We start from the raw sequence: 21748 nt of genomic DNA, 5'->3' as shown, positions 1-21748 counted from the left end.
GGGAGGCCGGGAGAAGGGCAGGGCCCAGGCCCGGCTGCCGGAACCCGGTGAGCCAAGCAGGCCCCGTGCCCGGCGGCCCGCCCACTCCTCTCGCTCCTGCTCCTCGGCCCTGGGCAGGGGCACCCGGCCCCCCGCTGCCCGTCCCGCTGGGCCGAGCTGGGCCGGGGCAGACAGCGGGGGGCGGGGGGGTACAAGCCACCTCGTTGCTTCTGTGACTGGATCAGGCTGTGAAGACTCGCACCGTGGTGGGCGCCCCGAAGATCAGAGGAGGGGGTTTCATCCTGGGGGGCCAGGGAATGAGAGGCCACCCCCAGCCTTGGTCGCCTGCCGGGCTCCCCTCTGACCTCAGAGTTCGGGCCAAAGTCTTCGTTCTGGAGGGAAAGCCCAGGTCTGGGGCCCTGCGGATGGGCCAGCGCTGGGAGCAGCCCCGCGGGCCATGGCGTGGTCCCCGTCCCCCCAGTGGCGGGAGGATGGCCATCAACGCGCCTCACGATCCCACCAACGGAGCCGCCGTCCCTCCTGGGGCCGCCCTGAGCACCCCCCACCGCGTGCTTCACTGGCTGGTGCCCCCCCACCCCCCGTGGGCTGTGACCGGCCCCTGCTGCCCAGTCTCTGGGGCGTGGCCTCTGCCGAGAGGGAGCCACCCGGACACGACGACACATTTAGTGTCCGATGCCCATTTATCATTGAAATGGCCCCACATGACCACAGACAGCCACACAGACATGCGCACACAGATGCACACGCACGTGCACACACAGAGATGCATGCACCCATGGGAACATGCACAGAGATGCACACACGTACATGTGCGTGCACATGCACGTGCATGCACATACACACATGTGTGCACAGACGTGCACACAGATACATACATGCACACAGAGGTACACGCACAGACATGAGTGCTCTGCTTGTCCCTCAACAGCTACCGAAGGCCGGGAGGAGGGATGAACAGCGAGCAGTGAAAGGGAGCCTTCCCGGCCGCTCCGGAGCGGAGCGCGGACGCTCTGCCGGGGCTGCCGGGGCCGGAATTGGAAGGCGCTGATGGATCCCCCCGCCCCCCGCCCCACAAGGCACCTGTGTGAGAGGCAGTCACACCGCCGGCTGCAACCAGGGCGCAGGTGACAACTAAGTGACACCCCCTCCCCCCAGCAGAGCCGCCGGGGACAGGCTGGGACCCACGGGGTGAGGCCGGCCGACCCCTCCCAGGTCTCACGTTCACACCAGCCCGGCAGGTCCCCCTCCCCCCCAGGAGCCCGTCTCCGTAACCACCTGCTCTCTGTTTCGGGGCTCACGTTCCTGGGCGCCATGTGTCCCCCTGACATTCCGTGGCCCCGCCTCCACGCGCAGGAAGGCGGAACTTCAGGCTGAAAGGGGCGTTTTACACTCACACCTTGACTCAGGCCCCAAGTGGATTTTGCTGAAATGAATATTCCCTCTGGCTTTCGGCCAAACCTTGAAGTTTCAGGCCCGGTCGCCTTTTCTCCCTCTTCTTTTTAAAGAAAATTAAAAGAGAGTGAAAGCGGGGTTCAGGAAGGAACGGCTGCTTTTCAACAGGTCTGATGAGAGGGACGGAGGGAGGCAATGCCGATTCTTTTCAGGAAAGTGAGGCTGCCCTGCAGGCCTCGGGCCGACACTGCGAGGCCGGGCGGAGGGGAAGTCAGTGCCCCCCCCCACCCCCCACTGCGCAGGCCCCCCTGGCGCTGGCCTGAGAGCCCTGCGTGGCCAACAGGGAGGAACCTGGGGGAGGCCCCCTGGGTGTGATCAGCTCCCCCAACCCCTCTCCCCAGCCCAGGTGGCCGAGGCCCCTGTCAGTTCAACTTCACGGGGCATCACACCGAGCTGCCCACAGGCCAAGTGCGGGGGGTCCAGAGGCTCGAGAAATACTCCCGGCTCCCCCCCCCCCCCCCGGCCGCCCTGTCGCCTCAGGACCGCTGACAGCGTGCAGAGCAGGCTGAGCCGCGTGGCCCAGAGCTCAGCTCAGCCGGCTGCTTCCTGACACGGGAGCCCGAGGAGGTGACCATGTGTCTGTGCGTATGTGCACGGGGGGGGGGGGGGCGGGGGGGGCGCGAGCAGGTGAGGCCGGGGTCAGTGTAAGCGCCTGCCAGGCCCGGCTGCCTGTGCACCCTTCCCCCCGGGGCTGAGCTCGGGCGGTGAGCGTGGCTGCCTCCCGAGGCCAGTGGAGCGCTGGCCGCCTGGGGGTGGGGGCAGAGCACGGACATGCGGACTGAGCTGTTCACTCCGCACGCATGGAGCACAGCCCTCACACAAGGGACAGGGGTCCGAGGCTGGGACCACTGGCCCATCTCCCGCACGCGGCCGCGTCTCAGCACCAAACCCTGAGAGCCGGAGAATTCCACGTTTGAACCTGGCCTTCACGGTCATTCTCCAGGCGTCTGACAAGGAGAGAGGTGACGTTTTATGGATTTCAGAGAGAGGAAGAGAGAGGGACAGAAACATCCATGAGGAGAGAGAATCGCCGATCCGCTGCCTCCTGCACGCCCCCTATTGGTGATGGAGTCTGCGATCCGGGCATGCGCCCTTGGCCGGAATCGAACCCGGGACCCCTCAGCCCGCAGGCCGACGCTCTGTCCATTGAGCCACACCAGCGAGGGCTAATTTGCACTTTTTATTTAACAATCTGACTTCAAGAATGTGTCTGCCTTAAGACACAGCGCAGGACTTCCCCAGAGCAGCTGGGTTCCTCCTAAACTTCTGCAGGGGGAGAAGCTGCCACGCCGTGAGCGGGCGATGCAGGCCCCACGCCATGAGCGGGCGATGCAGGCCCCACGCCGTGAGCGGGCGATGCAGGCCCCACGCCGTGAGCGGGCGATGCAGGCCCCACGCCGTGAGCGGGCGATGCAGGCCCCACGCGTGTAGCCGAATCCCCTGCGCTCCCCCCACCGCCCCCCCTCCACCCCCGTCCCAGCACCTTCCAACCAGGGGCCGCGCCTCAGGAAGGAAGCCCAGTAGCTCAGAGCCCAGGGCGCCTCCCGTTGGCAAGTTCTCGGCGGGTTAGCAGCACGTCCTGCGGCTCATTGTCGCCCGTGCTCCTCTCCCTGCGCTGGGAGGCGTCGGGGACACAGGCCGCCCCGCCCTGCCCGCGTTTCCGGGTCAGGCCGCTGAGTCACTGACCGCAAACGGCCCCTCCTCTCCCCGGCCTCCCCGGCCGCCTTCGTCTTTAAAACAAGAGGAAATGACAGGCTCTATTTTTCTTTTCTCGAAAGGGCTCCGGCCGAGGCCTCGGCATTGGGACAGGGAAAGGGCTGGAATTGGGCCGCGACCGTCGGAAGTGACCGGCTTTCCTCTCTTTGTCCTGCGAGGCCTGCCCTCGAGTTCGCAGCAGGAAGGCGGCCTCATTCGCTCGAGATAATTCCCGATTGAATTCGCTGCTGGCCCGACAGGAGCGACCAGCCAGGCGGGGAGTCTCCGGGCAAAGGCCACCCAGAGAGGGGCCGCCCGCCCACCCGCGGGGCAGGCCACGCTGGGCCTCGACGTCTGTCCGCGCTGACGGTGCTCACTGCCTCTCCCCGCGCCACGTGCGCCACGCCCTCCGGGGCGCTGGGTTCATTTCTCCCTCAGGGTTTGGCTCATTGCCAAGGTATTAGGACCAGCTGGGGGGCTCTCAGCACCTAAAATCAGGCGCAACTAGTCCAGGGCCCCGCCCCTGTCGGCCCACCCATGACAGGGCCGCCCATGACGGGGCCGCCCAAGACGGGCCACAGGTGGGCTGCACAGGTGGGGCCCGCCTGAGCGAGGCTGCAGCTCCGGCCGTGGGCACGGGCACCGAGGCGCACGGGAGCACAGAGGCCTCGGGCTTGGAGACTCGGACGTGTGGGGCCCCCAGGAAGGTGAGCAGAGGAGGGGCGGGTCCCGGGGCCCCCCTGGCCCGGGGTCTTCACTGATCACAGGGTTGGCGGGGCCCAGGGCTGGGCAGGGGTCTCCGGGGCTGACTCATACCGAGCTCAGAAGCACCTGCCGCCATGGCCGCTGGCAGGGCCCGCTGAGCCCTGACACGTGACCAGGGTGAGGAGGGGCTGAGCCTGGCGAGGCGCGGGCTGAGCCTGGCGAGGCGCGGGCTGAGGGGCGCCCACGCTGGTGCCGCTGAAAGTCTGCGCATAACCTTTGACGCCCCCGACCGGTAACTGCCAACTGGCTACCGCCGACTGGAAGCCCCGTGTCTTGTGCCTGTGTCATGTACTGTGTCCTTACAACAAAGTAAACCAGGAAAAGGAAAAGATAGGAACCACGAAAATCAGAAGGAAATCCTGGCTGGTTGGCTCAGTGGACAGAGCGTCGGCCTGCGGACTGAAGGGTCCCAGGTTCTATTCCGGCCCAGGGCACAGGCCCGGGTTGCGGGCTCGGTCCCCAGTGTGGGGCGTGCAGGAGGCGGCTGATCCATGATTCTCCCTCATCATTAATGTTTCTATCTCTCTCCGCCCCCTCCCTTCCTCTCTGAAATCAAGTAAAAAATATATTTTAAAAATCAGAATGAAGAGAAAATGCATTTATTGGAAACATTTTGCGTAGAAGTGGGCCCTGGAAGCTCAAGCCCGTGGAGTTCAAGGTCAGCGGTGGCTGATGTCACTGACGAGCCCGTGCGGCTAGGGCTCCGCGCAGGAGGCAGCCTGGGCGCCGTCTCCTCCTTCCCCGGGGCCTCCGGCCGCCCGATCCCCCAGCGCGGGGCCCGCCGGCCGGGCCCCTTTCCCCGCCCCCACCCGTAGGAGCTGCGGCCCCGAGCCCCCCGGGAAGGAGCTGTGGGGATGACGCCCCTTTCGCAGGTGAGGGGACGAAGGCACCGACAGGCCACCCCGAGACCAAGCCGGAACCCGGTCAGAGGCCAGAGGCAGCACAGCGAGGTCCCGAGCCCAGGGCGGGGGCAGAGGCGCCTCCGACGGGCTGACGTCAGCCTCCCGGGTCTGGCGGGGTCCGAGTGGGGTGAAGGCGCCAGGGCTGGGGTGCTTCTCAGGAGGTGCCCCCTAGACAGCGCGCCCCGGGAGCAGGAGCAGCCAGGGGAGGGGGGTGAGAGCGCTCAGTCCGCCCGCCCGTGTGCCAGGGCCTCGGCAGCTGGCCTGGGTGCCCCCACCTGGGCGGAGGGGCCGTGGGGCAGGGCAGCCCGAAAGGGCTGTGCGGGCACCGCTTTCCAAGGCCCAGCAGACGCCAGTGGGCAGCTGGCTCTTCCCTGACCCCACTTGCCACGGGGACGGTGCCCAGCGTCCCCCAGGCCTGGCGCCCCTGAGGCTGGGGTGACAGTGCCAGCAGGACCCCGTCCACAGCCCTCACCGAGAGGGGGTCCTGGCCTGGGACTCCCTGAAGGGCCGCTCTCAGGAGGAGCACAGCCCCCCGCACCGATGGGGGAGGCATTCTGGACCCCCGCGGGTGTCTGGCCCCCATGGCAGCGTGCCCGCCACGCCCGCCACGCCTGCCACGCCTGCCACGCCCGCCTGCTCCGGCTTCTCTGTGGCGGCTCTGCATCGCCAGCCTCGCTGCTCCTGTGTTTTGGGGCGTCACTAAGGGAAACGGGGGCCACATGCACACAGCACGGTGACACCCCGACAGCCGATCTCATCACCGACAGCGACTCAGTGACTCGCGGTGGGAGCGTCTGCAGGGGGAGACGGGACGGGGAGCCCCATTCCTGCGGGACCAGCGGGCCCGGGAGGCCCCATCACTGCACAGGCAGCGTCACTCCGGGCCATGGACATGCAACCTCACACCTGTGTCATCCTATTCGCACGCCACCCCTGCACTCAGAGGGGAAAAGGGGTTATGTACACGCATGTATGTGCATGCACATGTGTGTGCGTATGTGTGCATGCGAGCATGTGTATTGTGCGCGCGTGAGTGTGTGCATGTTTGTGAGTGTGCAAGTGCATGTGTGTTTGTGTGCATGCATGTGTGTGATGTGTGTGTGTGTGTGTGAGTGTGCGTTTGTGTGTGCGTGCGTGTGGTTGGGGGTTTTTGCGACAATTTGAAGGTAACCCCTGGCCCTGGGCACGGAGCTGCCAGGCAGCCTGGCCCACCCTTTCCCACTGGAAGTCCCGCCATCTTAGCCTCTAAAGTAGCAGGTGGAATTTTCCTGTAAAGGGCAAGACAGGGAGCACTTGAGGCTTAAGAATAACATGCAACATGTGACAATGAATTCGAACATCACTGTGTATAAATAAAGTTTTATTGGAACACGGTGGCTTTCATCATGGATCGGCTACGGCTGCCCCTGAGCCCCGGAGCAGGGTCGGCAGACACCGGCCGGGACGCAGACGCCCAGCCTTCTAGCATCTGCCGTTGGAGAAAGATGTCGCCGCCTCCCCTGCTCTGTCAGGTAATGTTAGTGCTTCAATCCGCCGGCAAGCCCGGCCGCGGCTCAGGGGTGAGCATCGGCCTACGAACCAGGTCAGGGTTCGACTCCCCGTCAGGGTTCGATCCCCGGTCAGGGCACAGGCCCGGGTTGCAGCTCGATCCCCAGTGTGGGGCGCGCAGGAGGCAGCCGATCCATGGTTCTCTCTCATCATCGATGTTTCTCTCTCTCTCCCTCTCCCTTCCTCTCTGAAATCAATAAAAATATTTGTTTAAAACCCGCCAGCGGTGACTGCGTGCGTCCTGGCGACAGTGCAGCTGCTGGCTGGACGGTGGCCGCCTGCCCACCAGGAAGAGGGGCCTGCGGTCGCCGTGGGCTGGTGACGGCACCAGGAAAGCGTGGGACAGGCGGCGTGATCGCTCAATCGGTGTGAACGGTAATCGTGTCCCGTGTAGACGGGAACCTCAATAAATACGGAGATCGAAGCCGCCCTCCGGTTTGTGAGGGACGCGCTGCGGACACCGGAAAGGTCCTGCAGTCGCGTCGGCTTCTCCGGGTCCGGGGGCACCAGTCTCCTTCACAGAAGGTACGAGTGAGCCAGGCCGGGCCGGCGCCGCGCTCAGGTCAGGCGTCCAGGGGCCGGCGCCGCGCTCAGCTCGGGCGTCGAGGGGCGTCGAGGGGCCGCGAGGCGCCGCGCTCAGTAGCTCAGTAGAAGGGGCCGGCGCTCCGCGGCACCGAGGCGTCCAGGCCGCTGTTCATCCATATTTCCTGGATGATCTGCTCCCTGCGCTCGATCCTCTCCGCCAGCTCCGCGGCCTCGATGGACGTGTACGCAGGGCACGGAGTCCTGCGAAACCCCGACAGCTCCCCGGGGAAGCTGGGGGCGGAGGAGTCCTCGCTCCCCTCTGCGTCCTCGCTGTCCTCCGAGGCCCCGTCGCTTCCGGCCACCAGGCGCTCCCGCGCCCCCCGCAGCGCCCGCAGGTCCCTGGCGCAGGACACTCGGGCGACCAGGGCGCACAGCGTGAGGGCCAGGCCAACGCAGACGCTGGACACGAACAGCAGGGCGGCCCTGTCGGGGTGGGCTGTGGGGGAGAGGGCAGGTCAGGGGCGAGGGCGGGGAGGGCCCAGGCAGGAGGCTAGCGCCGAAGCCAGGCCTGGGCAGTGTCCCGCAGACCACGCGTCCTCAGCGATCACAGACCCCCGTGGATTAAAAAAAAAAGGTTTGGAGCAGAGTCACTGCGTGTATGTCCGTGAGAGGACACGGGGCAGAGGGGGTCCCGCCCCTGAGGTCAAACTCAGGTGTGCCTCTCATTCGCTGTGTGACTTCCTGCAGGACACACACCCTCTCTGTGACGCAGCTTCCAACAGCGCCTTCCCGTTAGAGTTCTCATGACGAAGTGAACTGATTCCTATAAAGCTACCAGAACACTCCGTGACGTGTAGTAGATGCTCAGTAAACTGTCAGCTACCAGTAGTCATAAACGTTGAAAAATTAATTTATACGGAAAGTTTAAATGTGCACGTAGGAACCAGTATGTGATGTAAGCAAAGCTTAAGTCCTTCTAGATTAAAAAGAAAATACAGCCCAGCCAGCACGGCTCAGTGTCAGCCTTCGGACTGAAGGGTTCCGGGTTCGATTCCCGGTCAGGGCACAGGCCCGGGCTGTGGGCTCGAAGCCCAGTGGGGGGCGTGCGGAGGCAGCCGATCCATGATTCGCTCTCATCGCTGAGGTTTCTCTCTCCCTCTCCCTTCCTCCCTGAAATCAATAAAAACATATTTATATATAAAAAAAGGCCCCGGAGGGTGTGGCTCCCGGGACGGTCGGGCGGGTGCTGCCAGAACTTGCAGCCAGCGCTCCAAACTGCGGCCCGTGCCCAGGTGGGCCGTGCCCTCCCCTCGCCGGGACAGGCTGGGCTCTGCCCGCCAGCAGGCTGCGAACCACTGGCCCTCAGGGGAGATTATCCGGGGAAACTTGGCAGCCGTGCGAGGTAGCGGGTGACTCAGACAGGGGCTCTGTCTTCGCAGGGCACGACCTGTTCCTGGACTCAGCGATCTCTGACCCAGCGTTCCCCAGCTCAGGGGGGAACACGCTAATCCCAGGCCCTTCCCCCGATTCCAGCTGGAAACGCATTCCTTCGGCGCCTGCGTCTCAAAGCACAGGATGCCCGTGCAGCCCGCCCCTTTCACGGTGACTCTCCCGCCTGCCCGCCACCCCCCCGCCCCCAGCGGTTCCCCTGCAGCCTGTCCCTACACGTGACTCTCCCGTCTGCCACCCCCCCGCCCCCAGCGGTTCTGTTGGTCGCCCGGCTGAGCTGGACCTGAATCCAGGCCTCTGTGTTTCCAGATCCCAGCAGACGCAATGCACAGTCAACGTGAGGTGTGAAGTCGTTTCCCGGCCAGCGGAGTCTGTGAACCCAGTGACTCGCCAGCTCCCTGAGGGCGCGCCCGCCCGCCCCCGACCCACCTCTGATGTAGGCGAAGGCTGCCAGGGAGCTGCTGACGAGGACCCCGTCCTTCCTCGGGACCCGCGACTCGCTGGGGTCGGCATTGACACCTGGGTCATAACGAAGTGCAGGGCGTGAGGCGCAGCGGCCACAGACCTCCACGCCGCCCTGGCCGTGCGGCCCAGTGGTTGGAGCGTCGGCCCGCGCCCCAGAGGGTCATGGGTTCCGTTCCCAGTCAGGGGCACGAGCCTGGCCAGAAGGTTAGATCCCCGGCCCTGTGGGGGCGTGTGCGGGAGGCAACCAGGCGATGTGTCTCTTTTACATGGATGTCTCTCTCTCTCTCTCTCTCTCTCTCTCCCTCCCTCCCTTCCACACTCTCTAAAAATCAATGGAGAAAAAATACCCTCAGGTGAGGATTAACAAAACAAAACAAAAATCAAACAAAGGCTAAGCCAGGAAGAGCGTTAAGTCGGGGCCCGCAGACGTGAGACAGGAAGGGCTGGGAGCGCTAAGCCGCGTTGGCTGACTCCGGCCGCTCACCGCCCCTGCCGACGGGAGCGAATCTGTTTTCCTGTCCCAGTGGCAACGCGCGTGTCGCGTCTAGTAACGTCCGACTTCGCCCCGCGGCTGCTCTGTGAGCACCGGGAAGCCAGCCCCGTGAGACGGGCGGCCGTGCTGGGTCACGTTTCTCGGAATGACAGTTGGATCCTGGCTCCACGTTGGCGCCGGCTTGGGGCTCCCGATGGAGCATCCACGGAGCTCTGGGATGTCAGACGGGGCCCGAGCCTCAGAGGAAGGAGGGCACGGGGGGGGGGGGGGTCAGAGGCTGCTGGGGGGGCGGGCGGTCACGGGACTAGAGAGAGCAGTGGGCGGGGCAGCCTGGGGGCTGGGGAACGCCGGCCATAATGATCCCAAATGTGAGCTGAGAGAGGGTTTCTGTTGCTCGGTGCTGCCCTGTCATGTGCACATCCAGCGTGTTTTCACATGTAGGGGGCAAAGACCTCACCCATGTTACGGACGTAACACACAACGTTCCTCACCCCTGGCCGGCGTGGCTCCGCGGTTGAGCATCGAACTATGAGCCAGGAGGTCAGGGTTCGATTCCCGGTCAGGGCACAGGCCCGGGTTGCGGGCTCGATCCCCAGTGTGGGGCGTGCAGGAGGCAGCCGGTCCATGATTCTCTCTCATCATGGACGTTTCTCTCTCTCTCTCCCTCCCCCTTCCTCTCTGACATCAATAAAAATATGAAAAAACCACCTTTCCCCGCCCAGAGCTCCGCAGCTTCCACAGGGGCTGGCCAGTTCTACCGGGAGCCCAGGGCAGAGCTCCATCCTGGGTCTGATGAGCAGAAGCCCGGGGGGCCTCCAGGAGGCGCGGGCGCCCAGGCGCAGCGCGATCAGAGCCAGCAGCCCCGGCAGGATCCCGCGTGTGTTCTGTGCAGGTGTCTGTTTCCATTTGATTTTTCTTTCAGGAAAGAGAGTGGAATGGGGGGAGGACTTATTCTGGGTGGGAACTTAAAAAGCGAAATGAAGTGCTGGCCCCCACTGGCCGCCTTTGCACGGCCCGCGACACCCCTTCCCTCCGCCCGCGGCCGGGCCCCTGCCGAGAGACCCCAGCGAGCCCGGCACGTTACCGTGGCCGCCGTCCTCGTCCTCCTGCCTCAGGGAAGGGTCCTGGTCAGCGAGGGCGGGGTCCACTGCTGTGAGGATGCTCCTGGGCACTAAGAGCCAGAAAGAGAGACGAGATTAAACACTCAGTTCCCACCGGGGCGTGGGTCACGGCGCGTCAGGGGCACTCACGCCAGTGACCGCCTGACCCCAGAGAGGCCGTCCTGGGCTGATTGTGCAGCGTTCACCATGACAGCCGGAGAGGAAGTCAACAGAGCCTGGTGCCTCTCTCGCTGCAGAACACACCTGCCACCACCACGGGGACGAACCTCAGAACGTGACACGCGGGTCCCACGGATCCGCCAGAAAAAGCCACGCCACGGGGACAGCCCACGGGAGAGGCTGGTGCCCCGACCAGAGTCCAGCACGGCGGCCGCTGTGGGAACCCGCTGCCTTAAGGGTTAGGACGACGGCCGCCCCCAGGCCGGCCCCCTGGCGTCCTCGGGTGAAACCAGACACGGTGAGTCTCAGGGGTCTGGAGGGCACTGGACCTTGAAGAAAACTCTGTGTCGAGGGGTCGGCGGAGCCGTTAGGAAAGGAGCCTGGCCTGCCGGGGGCTCGGTGCTTGGAGCGTCGTCGGTGCACCAGGTCGCGGTCCGGGTCCTGGTCAGGGCTCACACCAGGCTTCGGGCTCCACCCCTGGTCGGGGGTGCGGGGGGCAACTGATGGATGTTTCTCTCTTCTTCTTCTTCCTCTTCCTCTTCCTCTCCCCCTCCTCCTCCTCCTCCTCCTCCTCCTCTTTCTTGTTCTTCCTCTCAAATCAATAAACATATTCCCAGGTGAGGATTAAAAAAAAACAGTAAAGAAAAAAGAGAGAAGCGTCGCAGGATGAACTCGGGCCCTAAGAATTCTGCGCGTAAAGACTCTACTCTGTCACCTGCTCCTCCCCCTCGGCGGGTCGCGGCACCTGCAAACCCTGGCACCGTATTCCCTGCTGCCCACATCCCAGCCCCTCCGCCTGCCTGGCCGGGTCCTCGAGAGCTGCCAGGCTGGGGCCCCATGAGTTCTGTGCTCCCAGGAGGTTGGGGGGCAGTGCTGGCCATGCCCCTGAGCTGGTGACTCTCGGGGACCGGGGACCGTGGCTACAGGTCTGCTGAGAAGCCTCCCTGCGGAGCCAAGGGGAGCTGGGCCAGGGCTCCGGCCTCCAGGCCTCTGCGGAGGAAAGTCTACAGCCAGCGAGTCCAGAGTGTGGCTGGAGGTCAGACTTGAGGGGCAGTGGGAGAAAAGCAAAAGGCCAGCCACGCTCACTCCCCGAGGCTCACACCCAGCCTGAGGCGGAGCAGCAGGGGAAGGAAGCTACCAACAGGGAGGCTGTTCTTTTTAAAACGCAAATGGCGTGTCCCCTGAGGAAGTCCTTCCGTGGCCGTGGCCCGTGCCCTGCAGAGCCAGGCTCAACCCCACCCAGCCCCCCACCAGCTCTCACCTCCCAGCCCTGCGTGTGCCGTGTGCCCTCCCCTGCATCACTGCGCTGACGCCTACACGCCCGCATCTCCCTGGCCTCAGACGCCACCTCCCCCGGGAAGCCCTCCAGGCCCTGAGTCCCCAGCACCCGGTTCCCTGCATCTGTCCTGTAGGCTGTGAGAACCACGGAAACTTCCCCACCTTCCACCCACCCCTTTCGGCTTCAACCAGCTCCAACTGCTCCCGGGCCCACCCCTCGCCCTCACTGAGGGGTTCGCCTGGACATTCCTCACGGACAGCCTCTGGGCTCCTCGCACCAACGTCCCCGTCGGTGGGGAGGCCCCTTTAGACGGGGCAGGCGCGTGCAGCCGCTGCGACCAGTTAGCGGTCGGGCCCCAGGGAAGGGCCACCGGGGCTTTTAAAAAATATGTTTATATTTGCCCTGACTGGTTTGGCTCAGTGGATAGAGCGTCAGTCTGTGGACTGAAGGGTCCCAGGTTCAATTCCGGTCAAGGGCATGTACCTTGGTTGCGGGCACATCCCCAGTGGGGAGTGTGCAGGAGGCAGCTGATCGATGTTTCTCTCTCATCGATGTTTCTAACTCTCTAGCTCTCTCCCTTCCTCTCTGTAAAAAATCAATAAAATACATTTAAAAATAACTTCTTTAAAAAAAATGTTTATATTTAATATTTTAGGGAGAGAGACAGAAACATCAATGAGGAGAGAGAACCATGGACCTGCTGCCTCCTGCACGCCCCCCACTGGGGATGGAGCCTGCAACCTGGGCATGTGCCTGGACTGGGAATCGAACCCTGACCTCCTGGTTCCTAAGTCGGTGTTCAACCACTGAGCCCTGCGGGCTGGGCTCACCCTTTGCTTTTTTAAGAAAATATATATTTTATTGATTTTTTACAGAGAGGAAGGGAGAGAGGTAGAGAGCCAGAAACATCGATGAGAGAGAGAAACATTGATCAGCTGCCTCCTGCACACCCCCTACTGGGATGTGCCTGCAACCAAGGTACATGCCCCTGACTGGAATCGAACCTGGGACCCTTCAGTCCCCAGGCCGACGCTCTATCCACTGAGCCACACCGGACAGGGCTCACCCTTTGCTTTTATGCTCCTTAAAAACAACAGTCCACGCGGCAGGCTCACAGGACCAGAACCCGCCTCACCCCCGAGAAGACCGGCTGCTGCTTTCCTTTTAAGTCGTTTTGTGAAACCGCAGTCCAGCGAGCCCAGCCCTGCACGTGGTTCCTTGGACACTAGGACAACCGTGTCCTGTCGTATTTCACTGCTGCAGGGCCGGCACTGGGCCTGCTGACTCGGCGCCGGGGGCTGTGGCTGGAACGGCGGCTGCAGCCCCGGAAATCCGTCATTTGGGGCCTAAAAGCACAACCGGAGGGACAGCGATGCTCCCATGGCCTCGCACGCCCCCCCCCCCCAAACGTCGGCGCCTCCTACGAGCCCAGATGAAGATCGCTGCTCTCGGTGACATCAGCTTCGCCCTGTCCGTTCCCTCCCCACCCTCCCCCTTGGCTGCCGATCCGATTGCTACAGAGCTTTAACGCGGATTTGGACCAAACTCGGCTGCTTATCGGGTGAGCGCGTCATCAACAGCAATAAAGCCCGAGAAGGGGCCCTGGGCCCTCTGGGGGGACGACGGTTTCAGGAGCAGAGCCACTGGGCTGGTTGGCGGCAGCTGCGCTGGTTGTCACGGCCACCTCCTCCGGGCAGGCCGCCCGGGCTGAGGGGATGATCTTACCGCAGGCGTAGGCGACGGTGAGGTATTTCCTGGCTCCGGGCAGACAGGGGCTCCCGAAGTGGTGGTCGTCGACGAGGACTCGGCATCTCTGCCGCCCGTAGCACCTCCGGGCCAGCACGTGCGACGCCGAGTAGGACAAGCAGTCTGCAGGCGGAACAGCAGCGAGAGCGTTAGGGTGCGTCCGGCACACGGCGCCCCATGGCCCACGCTGTGTCCGGGGAATGAGTACACCGGCCGGGCTGTCTCATGTGGACAGTGGCTCTGATGACTCCTGTCTCAGGAAGGCCCCCAGCGTGAGCCACCTACCACGGAGGAGCCAGCCCCCAGATGGCCACGGACCACGGAGGAGCCGGCCCCCAGCGTGGGCCAAGTACCACGGCGTGCCTCAGAAGGAGAGAGAGAGAGAGAGAGAGAGAGAGAGAGAGAGAGAGAGAAACATTAGTGATGAGAGAGAATCATGGACCGGCTGCCTCCTGCACGACCCCCACGGGGGATCAAGCCCACAACCCGGGCCTGTGCCCTGGCCGGGAATCGAACCCTGACCTCCTGGGTCCTGGGTCGACACTCACCCAAGCCACACGGGCGGGCCCACGTTAAAACGCTGTCTCCTACAAACGGCCGGAGCTCAGGGTGGCCCAGGGTGTGCCAGCCCGACTGCCTGGGGCCTGCTCCCCCTGCTACGTGGTCCTCTGGGGCCTGAAGGCCACTCTGGGTCCCGCACTCTCACAGGATGAAGCCCCTCGCTCCCACGGTGCCCAGGGCGCAGACCTGCCTCGGTGAGTCACGCCACTCGGCCCGGCGGGCGTGGCTCGGTGATCAGTGACTCTCATCACTGATGTTCCTGTCTCTCTCTCCCTCTCCCTTCCTCTCTGAAATCAATAAAGATATATTTTAAGAATATTTTTTAAAAAATAAAGCCGTCTTTCCCTCCCAGCCTGGTTCTGTGTGCTCTCTTCCTGGCCACCGACCTTCCCTGCCCCCACCCCCCCACATGTGATGACGAGGTGCCCCTCCCCCCTGCATGTGATGACGAGGTGGCCCTCCCCCCTGTATGTGATGACGAGGTGGCCCTCCCCCCTGTATGTGATGATGAGGTGGCCCTCCCCCCTGTATGTGATGATGAGGTGGCCCTCCCCCCTGTATGTGATGACAAGGTGCCCCACCCCACCACATGTGATGACGAGGTGGCCCTCCCCCCTGCATGTGAACACGAGGTGGCCCTCCCCCCTGCATGTGAACACGAGGTGGCCCTCCCCCCTGTATGTGATGACAAGGTGCCCCACCCCACCACATGTGATGACGAGGTGGCCCTCCATTTTGGTCTCCTGGCTGCTGCCTGACGCTGGCTCTGAGCGAGCGCCTTCGGAACCCGCGTGTCCTTAGGTGATGGCGGCTGCTCCCAGGCTGTCTTGGCAGCGGGAGCCCTGGCGCCTGGATCTTCGCCTGAGGAGCCCGGGCCTGCCCGCACGTGGCCCTGGGATGCCCGTCGCTCCCCCTCTGAGGCCACGGCGGGTTCTCCTTCTCTTATTAAGGAAACAGCCGAGTCCCAGGCGTCCACCCAGGAAATGTAACTGCGGCCGGACGGAGTGTCCCAGGGGACGCCCAGCAGGGACCTGCCTGGAGCCCTGGAGTTTTAAAGTGGGCCCGGCCGGGTGGCTCAGTGGTTGACATCGACCTGTGAACCAGGAGGTCAGGGTTCAATTCCTGGTCAGGGCACAGGCCTGGGTAGTGGACTTGATCCCCAGCAGGGGACGTGCAGGAGGCAGCCGATCAATGATTCTCTCATCACTGATGTTTCTATCTCCCTCTCCCTCTCCCTTCCTCTCTGAAACCAATAAAAATGTATTTAAAAACAAAAAGAAATCTTGCCCTGGCCAGTTCTCAGCGGTTAGAGCGTCGGCCTGTGCCTGGAAGGGTCACGGGTTTGACTCCCGGTCGGGGCACATGCCTAGGTCTGGGGTGTGATCCCCAGTGGGGGGCACGGGGGAGGCAGCCAATGGATGTGCCTCTCGCATCCATGTTCCCCCCCCTCTCTCTCTTCCCTTCCTTTCTCTCTGAGAATCAGTGGGCAATGCCCGCGGGTGAGGATTAACAAAATGAAAGGGGAACAGAGATCTCTTCCTCCACCAGGAGCTCTGCTGCCTCGCTCTCATTCCTGCTGCCTGGGGGGGGGGGGGGGCGGGTGTTGCACAGGAGGACCCGGTGACCACAGTGACCGGCCCTCAGTGAGGCCTGGACACGCTGCCCCCCCCCCCCCGGTCTGAGGGCCGGAGCCGCTTGGCGCTGCTTCCCCACCGCCAGGCCCCCCTGAGCCCTGGAGCCACTGAGCAGGAGGGAAAGCCCCGTGACCTTCCCGAGGCCCCGTGACCTTTCTGAGCCGGGAGAGGCCCTGCCCCCTCCTCCACGGGGGGCTGCGGTCCTGTGGGAGCTGCGGGCGGAACACACACACGCACACGCACACACACACACACACACACACACACACACGGCCGTGGTGCGGATGTGGCCTGCAGGCATGTTTGGTTTGGCTCCCAGTGTTTTGAAAGTTGGAACATTTCACATGAAAAGAAAACAGAAATGGGTTTCCGATCTCCCGGGAGGTCAGGAGCTGGGACCACACCGGCCTGCATTCCGGCCGCGGCCATCCACCGCGACCATCCACCGCGGCCATCCACCGCGGCCGCCGGCGGCACCACTGGGGGCTCAGCTCCACGCACGCGGCGCCCCCCGAAGGGGAGCCTCCGGCCGCAGGGGCACCTCCTGGGGCTGACTCATCCGCTCAGCCAGGAGCTTAAACCAGATGCTCCGGTGGCCCTGGGGGCTGCGTGGGGTTCAGCCTGAGGAACGGGGCCGCCTCCCAGTGTGAGGAAATGGAGCCCCCCCACCCCCGTGGCTGGCGGGCTCCGTGGTTGAGCGTTGACCTATGAACCAGGAGGTTCGATTCCCGGTCAGGGCACAGGCCCGGGTTGCGGGCTCCATCCCCAGTGGGGGGCGTGCAGGAGGCAGCCGGTCCGTGATTCTCTTTCCTCATGGATGTTTCTCTCTCTCTCCCTCTCCCTTCTTCTCTGAAATAATTCTTTAAAAAGAGAAAGAAATGGAGTCCCTTCTGCAGAAAGAGGTCCGAGTCCCAGGGCGCTTTATTAGCCGCCGTGTCCAGACAGACCAGGTGGGCCCTCGGGTGTCCGGGGCCTTGAGCAGATCGGCCTCGGCCACCTGGGCGCACAGGCTGGCCCGGCACAGGGACGCTCCCCCGAGGACCAGGGAGGGGTCCCTTGTCCTGACACGGAGGCCGGAGGAGGGAGGAGGGGTGACGTTCTGAACACGCCTGTTACCTGGGAGGGGACGGGGTGCGGGACTCGCTGGTCGCTCCTGGGACACGCGGCTGGGGTGCCCCTCACCTCTGCCCACCTGACGGCCGGGCAGCGAGACGGAGCCCTCTCCCCAGAGCTAAGGCAGCGCGGCCGGCGGCCCCCTCGGCCGGCCTGGGTGTGGTCTGCCTCCAACACCGCCCAGCATCCCACCCGGCAGGTGACACGCCACGGACACGGCCTGGGCCTGGGCGCCGCCTGGTGACGGCGCTCTGCTGCCTGGTGACGGCGCTCTGCTCCCGGGGAGGCCTGCCTGTGGGGGAGGGCGTTTAGGCTTTTTCCCGATCAGACATGTTACTACGCAGGGTCTCTTTTAGCTCAATGTTCCCGTTCACTGGGGCCCATGAATACATTGTAGCAATTTAGCCTGTTAAGCAGCTCCTGGTAGATGCTGGTGAACGCAGCTCAGTGCCTTGGGCGTTCCAGGGAGAGGTACAGGCGGGGTTTAACCATCACAGGTGGGGGTTAACCATCACAGGTGGGGGTTAACCATCACAGGTGGGGGTTAACCATCACAGGTGGTGTTAACCATCACGGTGGGTGTTTAACCATCACAGGTGTGGGGGTTTAACCATCACAGGTGGGGTGTTTAACCATCACAGGTGGGGGGGGTTAAACATCACAGGTGGGTGTTTAACCATCACAGGTGGGGGGTTTAACCATCACAGGTGAGGGGTTAACCATCACAGGTGGGGGTTAACATCACATGGTGGGGGGTTAACCATCACAGGTGGGTGTTTAACCATCACAGGTGGGTGTTTAACCATCACAGGTGGGGGTCTTAACATCACAGGTGGGTGGTTAACCATCACAGGTGGGGTGTTTAACCATCACAGGTGCGGGGGTTAACCATCACAGGTGGGTGTTTAACCATCACAGGTGGGGGGTTTAACCATCACAGGTGAGGGGTTTTAACCATCACAGGTGGGGGTTAACCATCACAGGTGGGGGTTAACCATCACAGGTGGGTGTTTAACCATCACAGGTGGGTGTTTAACCATCACAGGTGGGGGTTTAACCCATCACAGGTGGGGGTTAACCATCACAGGTGGGTGTTTAACCATCACAGGTGGGTTCGTTAACATCACAGGTGGGTTGGGGTTAACCATCACAGGTGGGTGTTTAACCATCACAGGTGGGGGGTTTAACCATCACAGGTGAGGGTTTACCATCACAGGTGGGTGTTTAACCATCACAGGTGGTGTTTAACCATCACAGGTGCGGGGTTAACCATCACAGGTGGGTGTTTAACCATCACAGGTGGGGGGTTTAACCATCACAGGTGGGGGTTACCATCACAGGTGGGTGTTTAACCATCACAGGTGGGGTGTTTAACCATCACAGGTGGGGGTTAACCATCACAGTGGGGTGTTTAACCATCACAGGTGGGGGGTTAACCATCACAGGTGGGGGTTTTAACCATCACAGGTGGGTGTTTAACCATCACAGGTGCGGGGTAACCATCACAGGCGGGGGGTTAACCATCACAGGTGGGTGTTTAACCATCACAGGTGGGGGTTAACCATCACAGGTGTCGGGGGTTTAACCATCACAGGTGGTGTTTAACCATCACAGGTGGGGGGTTAACCATCACAGGTGGGGGTTAACCATCACAGGTGGGGGTTAACCTCACAGGTGGGGGTTTAACCATCACAGGTGGGGGGTTAACCATCACAGGTGGTGTTTAACCATCACAGGTGGGGGGGTTAACCATCACAGGTGGGTGTTTAACCATCACAGGTGGGTGTTTAACCATCACAGTGGGTGTTTAACCATCACAGGTGGGTGTTTAACCATCACAGGTGGGTGTTTAACCATCACAGGTGGGGGGGTTAACCATCACAGGTGGGGGTTAACCATCACAGGTGGGTGTTAACCATCACAGGTGGGTGTTTAACCATCACAGGTGGGGGTTAACCATCACAGGTGGGGTTTAACCATCACAGGCGGGGGGTTTAACCATCACAGGTGGGTGTTTAACCATCACAGGTGGGTGTTAACCATCACAGGTGGGGGTTACCATCACAGGTGGGTGTTAACCATCACAGGTGGGGTTAACCATCACAGGTGGGTGTTAACCATCACAGGTGGGTGTTTAACCATCACAGGTGGGGGTTAACCATCACAGGTGGGGGTTTAACCATCACAGGTGGGGGTTAACCATCACAGGTGGGTGTTTAACCATCACAGGTGGGGGTTAACCATCACAGGTGGGGGTTAACCATCACAGGTGGGGGTTAACCATCACAGGTGGGGGTTTAACCATCACAGGTGGGGGGTTAACCATCACAGGTGGGTGTTTAACCATCACAGGTGGGTGTTTAACCATCACAGGTGGGGTTAACCATCACAGGTGGGGGTTAACCATCACAGGTGGGTGTTTAACCATCACAGGTGGGGGTTAACCATCACAGGTGGGGGTTAACCATCACAGGTGGGGGTTAACCATCACAGGTGGGGGTTAACCATCACAGGTGGGTGTTTAACCATCACAGGTGGGTGTTTAACCATCACAGGTGGGGGTTAACCATCACAGGTGGGGGTTAACCATCACAGGTGGGTGTTTAACCATCACAGGTGGTGGTTAACCATCACAGGTGGGGGTTAACCATCACAGGTGGGGGTTAACCATCACAGGTGGGTGTTTAACCATCACAGGTGGGGGGTTAACCATCACAGGTGGGGGTTAACCATCACAGGTGGGGGTTAACCATCACAGGTGGGGGTTAACCATCACAGGTGGGGTTAACCATCACAGGTGGGTAACCACACAGGTGGGTGTTTAACCATCACAGGGGGGTTAACCATCACAGGTGGGGTTAACCCACAGTGGTGTTTAACCATCACAGGTGGGTGTTTAACCCATCACAGGTGGGTGTTTAAACCATCACAGGTGGGGGTTAACCATCACAGGTGGGGGTTAACCATCACAGGTGGGGGTTAACCATCACAGGTGGGGGTTAACCATCACAGGTGGGGGTTAACCATCACAGGTGGGGGTTAACCATCACAGGTGGGTGTTTAACCATCACAGGTGGGTGTTTAACCATCACAGGTGGGGTTAACCATCACAGGTGGGTGTTTAACCATCACAGGTGGGTGTTTAACCATCACAGGTGGGTGTTTAACCATCACAGGTGGGGGTTAACCATCACAGGTGGGGGTTAACCATCACAGGTGGGGGTTAAACCATCACAGGTGGGTGTTTAACCATCACAGGTGGGGGTTAACCATCACAGGTGGGGGTTAACCATCACAGGTGGGGGTTAACCATCACAGGTGGGTGTTTAACCATCACAGGTGGGGGTTAACCATCACAGGTGGGGGTTAACCATCACAGGTGGGTGTTTAACCACCACAGGTGGGTGTTTAACCTCACAGGTGGGTGTTTAACCATCACAGGTGGGGGTTAACCATCACAGGTGGGGGTTAACCATCACAGGTGGGTGTTTAACCATCACAGGTGGGGGGTTAACCATCACAGGTGGGGTGTTTAACCATCACAGGTGGGTGTTTAACCATCACAGGTGGGGGTTAACCATCACAGGTGGGGGTTAACCATCACAGGTGGGGGTTAACCATCACAGGTGGGTGTTTAACCATCACAGGTGGGTGTTTAACCATCACAGGTGGGGGTTAACCATCACAGGTGGGGGTTAACCATCACAGGTGGGGGTTAACCATCACAGGTGGGTGTTTAACCATCACAGTGTGGGTGTTTAACCATCACAGGTGGGTGTTTAACCATCACAGGTGGGGGTTAACCATCACAGGTGGGGGTTAACCATCACGAGTGGGGGTTAACCATCACAGGTGGGTGTTTAACCATCACAGGTGGGGGTTAACCATCACAGGTGGGGGTTAACCATCACAGGTGGGGGTTAACCATCACAGGTGGGTGTTTAACCATCACAGGTGGGGTTAACCATCACAGGTGGGGGTGGCAGTTAATCTTAGGTGTCAGTTTAGTTGGCTCTAGTGCCCAGTCGTCTGGTCAGACCCGTCTGGATGCTGTGGAGAAGGTACTTTTTGTTGTTGTTTTTTAATCTCACTGAGGATGATTTTAGAGAGAGCAGAATGGAGAGGAAGAGAGAGAGAGAGAAACACCGATGTGAGAGAGACACATCGACTGTTGCCTCTCACGTGCTCCCGACCAGGCCAGAAGCCTGCAACCCAGGCAGGTGCCCTTGACCAGAATCAAACCCGGGACCCGTCAGTCCGCAGGGTCAGCACTCTGTCCACTGTGCCACACTGGCCAGGGCAGGAAGGTACTTTTGAAACTGGGACTGAAGTTTATTTTTACATATTTTGTGTGACTAACGTTTAAACCAGGAGACTGTGCCTGAGGCAGAGCCCTCCAGTGGGGGGCTCGCCCTCCCGAGCAGTGGAGGCCTGGAGGGCGGAGCCCGAGGTTTTAGAAAAAGGACGTTCTGGGGCGGCAGGTGGTCTCCGTGGGCCTCTGGCCGGCGTCCTGCGAGCCGGGTCAAGGCGGGACACGGCTCCTCCGCATTCCTGGCCGCAGGCGCCCTGGGCCCTCACCCCGTCAGCGGCTCCTCTCTCCCCGTGTCTGCTACTGGCCGTTTCCCGGAGAACCCGGCTGTCATAGCGGAGGGACCGTGCTGGTCTCAGCTCTAACCCGCCGGCTCCTGAGGGCGCCCTGCTGACCCTCCACCTGAGTGCAGCCTCGGCCAGCGCTGGGTCCCTGCCCCACACCTTCCCGGGGCCTGCAGCCTCTCCTCTCCAGCTCTGCTCTGGCTTCACTGCCTGGCCCCACCCCTCCCTGCAGCCCCTCTCTCCCCTCC

The 21748-nt window shown here is 62.0% G+C and overlaps 1 protein-coding gene across 5 annotated transcripts in view; it reads right to left on the bottom strand.

The window, feature by feature from the left end:
• Positions 1–6130: 6130 nt before the first annotated feature.
• The window catches only part of EVA1C (eva-1 homolog C), a 37005-nt gene continuing 21387 nt past the window's right edge, over positions 6131–21748 (bottom strand). For 2 of the 5 annotated variants that reach the window (XM_059686318.1, XM_059686319.1), the window contains exons 5-8: positions 13579–13722; positions 10379–10465; positions 8766–8855; positions 6134–7383 (exon numbers count right to left, since the gene is read on the bottom strand). In XM_059686318.1, coding sequence (XP_059542301.1) covers positions 7007–7383; positions 8766–8855; positions 10379–10465; positions 13579–13722 — 698 coding nt within the window. In that variant the 3' untranslated portion in view covers positions 6134–7006. Of the gene's footprint in view, positions 7384–8765; positions 8856–10378; positions 10466–13578; positions 13723–21748 lie in introns of all 5 variants that reach the window. The other 3 variants (XM_059686322.1, XM_059686323.1, XM_059686320.1) reach the window with 3 other exon arrangements.

This window comes from Myotis daubentonii, chromosome 3 (genome assembly GCF_963259705.1).
Source record: "Myotis daubentonii chromosome 3, mMyoDau2.1, whole genome shotgun sequence".
NCBI lineage: Eukaryota > Metazoa > Chordata > Mammalia > Chiroptera > Vespertilionidae > Myotis > Myotis daubentonii.
This window is presented reverse-complemented; position numbering and strand designations above follow the sequence as displayed.